Source organism: Branchiostoma belcheri, unplaced genomic scaffold (genome assembly GCF_001625305.1).
Source record: "Branchiostoma belcheri isolate BF01 breed outbred unplaced genomic scaffold, Haploidv18h27 scaffold85, whole genome shotgun sequence".
Taxonomy (NCBI): domain Eukaryota; kingdom Metazoa; phylum Chordata; class Leptocardii; order Amphioxiformes; family Branchiostomatidae; genus Branchiostoma; species Branchiostoma belcheri.
Window position 1 is genome coordinate 589,471 of NW_017804520.1, and position 7,821 is coordinate 597,291.

At 39.5% G+C, this 7,821-nt stretch overlaps 2 protein-coding genes across 3 annotated transcripts in view; both read left to right on the top strand.

The window, feature by feature from the left end:
* The first annotated feature begins 687 nt into the window (after window positions 1-687).
* LOC109487048 (citrate lyase subunit beta-like protein, mitochondrial) lies at window positions 688-6,688 on the top strand. Of its 2 annotated transcripts, none has more exons than XM_019790998.1 (9): window positions 688-774; window positions 1,348-1,537; window positions 2,300-2,404; window positions 2,565-2,648; window positions 3,065-3,260; window positions 3,979-4,092; window positions 4,444-4,497; window positions 4,835-4,959; window positions 5,554-6,688. In XM_019790998.1, the coding sequence occupies exons 1-9, from the start codon at window positions 752-754 to the stop codon at window positions 5,644-5,646; spliced, it is 984 nt and encodes a 327-aa protein (XP_019646557.1). In that variant the 5' UTR covers window positions 688-751; the 3' UTR covers window positions 5,647-6,688. The 2 variants fall into 2 exon arrangements, with proteins under 2 accessions (XP_019646557.1, XP_019646555.1); XM_019790996.1 differs by having other exon boundaries at window positions 5,748-6,688.
* Window positions 6,689-7,149: 461 nt separating this feature from the next.
* Window positions 7,150-7,821, top strand: part of LOC109487051 (citrate lyase subunit beta-like protein, mitochondrial) — a 4,536-nt gene continuing 3,864 nt past the window's right edge. Inside the window, exon 1 of the mRNA XM_019791001.1 lies at window positions 7,150-7,193. Coding sequence (XP_019646560.1) covers window positions 7,168-7,193 — 26 coding nt within the window. The 5' untranslated portion in view covers window positions 7,150-7,167. The remainder of the gene's footprint in view (window positions 7,194-7,821) is intronic.

Below are 7,821 nucleotides of genomic sequence, written 5' to 3' on the forward strand. Positions count from 1 at the left end.
CTTAGCTACCCTATAAGTGTAAGAGACTATGGGATGTAACGGGACTGCTATATACTTAAACAGTCCTTGGTGGAATTGCTTTTTGGCGACTTCATTTATTTCAACTTGTTTCTACATGCATTAGTGACCACAGCAGAAAGTCCTGTGACTCCTGTCAATCAGAATTCGAAGATAATCGTCTAGTATTCCCGAAATTTTAAACTGTAATTGTAAGTTAGTCAGTTTTGTCGAAACAACGAGGTAGATCGTAGAGATACCCAGGGAAGGAAATATTCTTGTTTTTATTACCTTCGCCAGGATGTAATAATCAATATCAATAATAAAAACTGACAAAATGGAACAAGTGAAGAATCTATGCTTAAGTTTTTCGTCTCAATTTTGTACCAATATTTCCGTATGCAGGTATTGTATTTTTAAATGCGTAAGAAAAGCAGAATTGTAAAAGGAATATCGAGCACGAATTCGAAGGAAAATTGTACTATCTGTATCGGTATAGCCGGTATAACCGCCCTTCGGCGTAACACACCAGCTCAGATCAGCAAACGTTGCACTTCCTTTTTTTGTTTGTCTGTGCACATCTTGACAAATTTTCAACTCTTATAGTCTTAACTTCTCAGATGCAATATTACAAGACAGAGCAGGTTGGTTCCGAATTGGACCCCATGAAAAAATGTTGGAACGGTCCGTTGGTTTAAAGGTTAAAGTTGCTGGACCGGCTTTTCTTGACGTAAAGCTTGCTGGGAAATATAAAATGGCATCTAGTAAACTTCTTCGGTAAGTAATAAATGCGCGCGGCTATTTTCCGCGTTTTACCAATTTGGAATTTGAGAGCATGTGGATCTGTTCAACAAACAATACACTAAACAATGTCAGGACATTTTGAAATAATGGTGCAACGTCAACTTACTTATATCTCCATATAAGCTCCTTGATCAAGGAAAAATAAGACAATAGACATAATTGTCTGTTGACCAAGTGTTACACAATTCTGTATCCAAAGTAACAGAAACGTATTTTGTCCCTTAGAATCTCATTAAAAAAAGTAACTTCTTCAAAATCGTCCGAGTGATTTACAATAGATTCTTGTCAGTGCTGTTTGTTTTCTTTGGTTTGATTTCCCCACTCACTCACATCCACTCACGTCACTCACTCACCCACCCACTCACTCACATTCACTCATTCACTCACTCACTCACTCACTCATTCACACTCACTCACTCACTCACTCACTCTCATGCAGCTTTGGGCCATAGGGACATCCAAGACCCTAATCAACCCAGATATGACAATGTTTGTATTTTTTCATGTAGACTAATGTATTCTATGTGGTATGTTGTTCTACTGCAGAGTTGTGTTGCAGACATCAGTGAGAAGATCCTACTGTAGTCCACCGGGACAACCTTCCGCTGTCTTCAGGCCCAGAAGGGCACTCCTGTTTGTAGCTGGGAATGATGAGAAGAAAATTCGCAAGGTCCCAACACTGGACGTGGACTGCGTCGTTCTGGACTGTGAAGATGCCGTAGCACTGAGCAAAAAGGTCCTCAATTGATGATTGAATATTCTGTATAATAATATGTAGTTAATGGTTGAAATAGAGCATGAAGGAATGAATGAAGAACTCTAATTAGTCTTCACCAGACTTCTTTTGCGGGGTGAATAAATCGTAGAAATCGGCCTAAAAGCTCCAGGGCCCTGGAGCTTCTCTGGCCGGCTACCTTATCTGGCCAATTAATACCCTTTTTAGGCCGATTTGTACGATTTATTCACCCCGCAAAAGAAGTCTGGTGGAGACTAAACTCTAATATGGGAGAGGCATTGTGGTATGTTTTATTGTTTACCTTTTAGGTTTATCTCATCATTGGTTTTGATTCCTTGTAATTGTTTCGTGTAGTTTCAAAATTCCCTTGAAAAATTCTGACCAGAAAATTTCCTACAAGTGCAGAGGCAGAAAAGTGTAGCAAAGGTTGGACTTTGGATCCTGGCCCATGTGGAAAAGTGCCTAACTGATGGACCAAGCAGACAATGTTGTCTCACTTTGCCTAACTAGTAACAGGCCATAATGGTCTCTGGTTGTGTAGATGTTTTTTTGCCTAACTAAAAATGATCACAGATTACTAGTATATATTGGCTGGAGGAAATGCACAAAAGTCAGCAAGAAATTTGCAATAATGAATGAATAAAACAAGAAATTCTAAATAGTTTAGGGAGGTGTGAAATACTTGATTTCTTGTTTTCCACCTTTCCACTGGCTTGCAGCTCTAGAGTATTGTAATAAAAGTTCACTGTGTCTGTCCACCAGGATGAAGCTAGAACAACAGTTAGGAGAATGCTGGAGGAGGTTGACTTCGGCAGGACAGAGTGTGCTGTAAGGATCAACTCTGTGGACAGTGGGCTGGCAGACGATGTGAGTGAAACTTCTTCATTTCCTCCTGTAAAATTATGATAATCAGTACTGGCAATAGCACAACAGCTTTATAACTCTATCACCAATGAATAGATTTTAGTAAACTCTAACTACAAAATGCTATAAAGTTTTTTTTTTACTTTGCATCCATATTAAACAGGACCTGTCAGCTATTCTGCAAGCAAAGAAGCTGCCTTCAGCCATTTTGCTACCAAAGGTGGAGAGTGTTGAAGAGATGCAAACTGTAGGTATACATTGATCATTTTCAATACTGTTGACTGGTATAAATGAACTTTGGTGCAACACACCAGCTTTTTAGGCATTTTGTAACAATTATGAGCACAATTTCATTTTTTCAATGACAACTGTTTTGATTCTTTGATATATAATGACATGACGTTTTCAAAATCATGTCGAGTTGCTTGAGTAACTGCTTTTTGGCGTATATAATGACATGGCCTATTTTATACAGAGAACAATTATCCCAGTGATACAGAATGCTCATTGTTTCTGGTGAGAAAAACCATGGAAAAACAAGTCATCTTGTGAAAAAGTTTACCGTTATCAAGGAGGTAAATACATTTACAATTACATGCCGTTATTTTGTTTGACAGTTATTATCATACATATTCACATACATTATATACTTTTCCCCCACAGTTTGCTGCTAGCCTAAATGATGCTGTCGCTGGAATAGAGAGTAACCCGACCTTTGACCTTTTTGCCCTCCTGGAGAGTGCGAAAGGCCTGATGAACCTTCAGCCAATTCTACAGGAAACTGTCAGCCTGTCTGACATGTCTCCCTTCCGACTGGCGGCCTTGTGTTTCGGGTCTGAAGACTTTGCTGCTGATATAGGTAGTTCCTTTAACAGTGGGGGGTTTATAGACGCTACCAATTGATCCGGTAAACAAGTCTAGACCTTTTAGAGGAGAGGTTAGAGTGTCTGCCTGTGGACTGGTGCCCGGGTTTGGTCGTGGGTTCGAACCCCGGCCCGGGACCAGTGGGTTTTTATCTGTTTCTACTGGCTCCTCCTGTTTCTTACATTCCTAATAATAGGCATTTCTATTTTCGTAGTTAGTGCCTGGTGAATGCCTGGAAAATCTGGTAGAAAGCTCAATCGGGAAGTGTGCTCACTTTGTAACCATGAAATACAAGTATACACTAATATCCCTGTCCTTGGTGCTGAAGGACATTTCTGATAACACAAGCTGTCTGAATGCTCATGAATGGCCTACATGGTTTGCCAACTCAACAAAAGTAACATTCCGTGAACAAGGTTGATGGAGTCAGCCGAAAATTTGGGGTAAGTCCCAATTCTGTAATCTAAGTGTTGGAAGTTAAAGCTAAGTCTTTATTTCATAATGACTCGTACCAACACAGATGCTAAGTCAACAAAAGTAGTTTATATCTAAAAAAAGAAAAGCTAAAAACTGATAAATTGGAGACAATGGACATGTGTATGAACCAGTGGTGCCACTTTCATTTAATGGTTATCATTTGCAACAGAGTCTTGATTGTAACATTATATTTTTAGAGCTATGACCCCACCTAACCCCACCCTATTGCTTTGCAGGTGCCAGTAGGACCAGTGATGCCACAGAACTGATATATGCTAGACAGATGGTAGTCCTTGCGGCAAAGGCATTCGGTCTACAGGCCTTTGACTACGTCTCTGTGGACTATAAAGGTAAGCAGCAGATTGTCAAGTGTGTCATGGTCTTATGAGCAATCAGATAATGATAATTGATTCCATTAGAGGACAATTTTTTAAGATTCAACCTATGACAACTCCTGGTACTTAACCACAATCCTAGGTAACTGATCTACTCCACAAGGGACCGTGTAGTATGGGAGGAGACGGTTGAATCTGTTGTATTATACATTGCTTAGCCAACTAGAAGTTCAGAACTGTTAACTTACTCTAAAACATGATACTTGTGCAGTTATCAACTGTGATTATTCTTTTAGATGAGATCTTTGCACATTGAAACTTTGTGTATGGAGAAAAATCATACAGTACTTGTTTCTTTTTTTTCAGATACGGAGAGCCTCAGAAGACAGGCAGAGGAAGGAGCTAGGTTTGGATTTACAGGTACATGTATGTGGGAAATGGTGATGATAGATTCTTCTTGACAGAAAAGGATTGCTGATATGATTGGCAGTGAAATTTGACTCAAATTTGTCTCATATAGAAAGACAGGCATGGCTTAAATCTGGTCAGACTGCTCCCGAACCTCAGCCAATCTTGGTCGGCTGGTTTTCAAAGGAATGTTCTGAATTTGTGACAGAGGCTTAAATGTGATGTGCCTGTATTACCCGTAAGTGTACTCCATATTGTTTTCTCTTCACTCAAAATCTAGATGTGTAAAGAGATCTGATCCTTACAGTACTCTGTATTTCTCTAACCCGTGGCAATGTTTGAACTGTAGGAAAATCAGTGATCCACCCGTTCCAGGTGCCGATTGTTCAGCAGGCGTTCTCCCCCAGTCCTGAGAGGGTAGTCTGGGCACGTGGACTCATTCAGGCATTTCAACAACACCAACAGGAGGGGAAGGTAGGAACGCCTCTTCTCCAAGTAGATGTAGCATGCGATTCAGCGTTTCACATGTTTTTTTAGTTTTTTTGTACACCTTGTCCTGGTTTTTCTCCTTAGTAAAGGAAATATAGTTTTAGCTAAGGGCTAAATACAAACTATATCTGTAAATTTTACACTCTTTACTACAAACACTTCACTGCTATCATCCAATACATGTGCATAATTATGTTTACCGAAGGAAAACATATTGTTTTTACTCAATTTCCTCTTCTCCAAACACTAACCTCTGACCTGGCCAATGACATGATTTGTTGACGTCTGTCACCATGGTGACTGGTGTTGCAAACTTCATGGTCTGCTCTGCCCCTGTCACCATATACTAGTAGTACATGTATGTGAATATGTTTTAGTAAAAATTAACAGGGCAGACCATGTCCGAAGGTAAACATTATGCATTTGCTTTGCAAATGTTACTTCTCTAGTCTCAAATTGTAACAGCAGGTATGGTTTTGTTAACATTATTGCAGTCATAGCATATGTACACACTTCAAAAACAACAATGTCTTCAATGCTTTGTAATGTCAGTATTGCTTTTGGCATTCTTTTCTCCAGGCGGTGTTTGTGTATGAGGGAAGAATGGTCGACACACCAATCTTGTTGATGGCACAAAGTATAGTTCAGTTTGCAGCAGCTTTAGAAAAGTGAAGCATATCCATGAGGTCTTCCAACTTTAAATGCTTTCTCTTTAATTCATAACCCTGGTGATTTCCTTTAACCTCCTTTCATCTTTTACTTACTTTTTTCAGGGTTCCTTTGAATATGAGGGGAAAATGATCTACAAGCCAGGACTTCTCCAGGCACAGAACATACTTCAGATAGCTCAGTCTGCAGGACTTTAACATTCACAGCTAGAAAATCACAGCCTGGGTGCCAGACTTTTTCCAGGGCCTACACAGTCCACCTCTTTGGGTCTAACTCAAGGCTGTGAAATTTTGTTGTGTAGGCCCTATAAACAGTCTAGCATCCAGGCTAGGAAAATTATGATACTTTCTTAGAGGTTTCTAACATTTCTAACCATATGGTGTAATAAAATACATGTATAGGGTGATTACCAGTCATCTGTAGGATAACCAAACCCAAATGAACTTCTAGAGTTGAACCTACCAATCACGTGATAAAACTCAGAAGCAATCCCAACCTGGGAGCATCCTAGAGAACATTTTAGAAGAAGGTGGGAGGACTGAGTCTTCAACACACTCAGGGAAATAGGGGTCCCAAGATCCAACTGGACATCCAGTGCCAAAAATGGAGAGAGATGTGTACAGTGTCAACTGTATCAGTAGCACCTAATGCCCATGGATGATTGCTTGAAACTTTATTCATGCCATCCCCACAATTTTTGCTTCTCAAGGAATAGTTTAATTGATGGAAACTTTATTAATTCTATTTCCCAACATTTTTGCTTCTCAAGGAATTAACTTTGTGTGCTATAATGATACATGTACATAAAGCTACATGAAATGGACTGCATGAAACATATTCAAAGTCATACATTGTGAGCTTGTGTTATTTTATCTCCAGTGAATTACATCTAACATATAACGTTACATGGCCTTGTCAGGACAACTGTAAGTAGAGGTATTAGCGTAGTGTAATGTATTAATTAGTCCTTAGATCTACATTTTGTGGTGGATATGATATACACTCAGTATCATAGGGGTGAATTAAAGAATGAACGTAACAAGAAGTCCTTGGAGAGTGCAGTTGTTTTGTGTTCAGCTTCTCATTCATGGCACATGTAACTAAAATGTAAGTACTACTGTATATTGTGCGAGTGATAATATAAGATTGCCGACATTCTGTCCAGACTTTTGATTCATCAATATCCAACTAGATTTCACAGTGAGACATGAATACGCATAACTGAGTAGTTTATGCACATAATACAAGAGAAGTTTTACTTTACGTTTTACTCCTATCCACGAAAGTTTGAATTTAAGGTACAAGCCACAAACACTGTTTAATAAACACATAAGCATTACAGTACAGTATACATTTTCACAACATAAACCTCACTACCTCTTATGAAAAGTTGAAAGGATTGGAGAGCTTAAATTGGCCATGTTAGCTTTGAAAATCACACTGATCGTTTGAAAACATTTCACAGAAAGTTACTTCAACACCTGTTATTGTTGTTGTTGTCGCGAAGGCTGCCGGGTAATAAAAATGGCGGCGCCCACGAAAATCGGACGGTGAGCTGTCAGATTGATCTTTCCTAGATTTTGTGGTAGTTACACCGCCGATTTGAACAGAAAATAGCATCTAGGTTGTTTGTGTTTGATGCCTGGCTCACATGATCGACGGCTGCTCGTTCTCTCACTGACGTAGTGCCTGGACGGACGAATCCGTTGTCGGAAGGGAGGGGGAGGGAGGGGGGCGTAACTCGGACAGCTATCCGCTACTAGTATAGTACTGCATGTGTGGAAAGTTTAAAAACGATATCCAGGAAGTTTACAACGTCTTATAAGGCAACATAGATTATGTAGATTGCATACATGCTACCGTGCGGCAGCACCAATCGCGTGTAACGGCTAGCATTGGTATAACAGTAAGGCCATATGTTGATTTGATTATATGGATGGCATCCGCGCGCGCATGAATTTTCGGCCGTTTCAAAAAAAAAAGTTTTCAACCATACTGTAAATCGTACAAAACAGTTGCAAAATAAGCAAAAATATACCGTTACAAAAAAAACCATACCAATGTGGTAGAATGCCAAAATCAAACGAAAAAAGACGAAATTGTAAAGAAATGAACTTGAAGACTAGATTATTCCCCAAACCATATTCTGTGTCATTTGTTCAACCCTCATGACCACGT

What these genes read in the sequence shown, in the direction of transcription:
- LOC109487048 (XM_019790998.1), top strand. Translation starts at nt 752, where the DNA reads ATGGCATCTAGTAAACTTCTTCG. An exon ending in AGACTTTGCTGCTGATATAG is followed by an intron (nt 3,261 to 3,978) that starts GTAGTTCCTTTA and finishes ATTGCTTTGCAG; the next exon opens with GTGCCAGTAGGACCAGTGAT. An exon ending in AGCTAGGTTTGGATTTACAG is followed by an intron (nt 4,498 to 4,834) that starts GTACATGTATGT and finishes TTTGAACTGTAG; the next exon opens with GAAAATCAGTGATCCACCCG.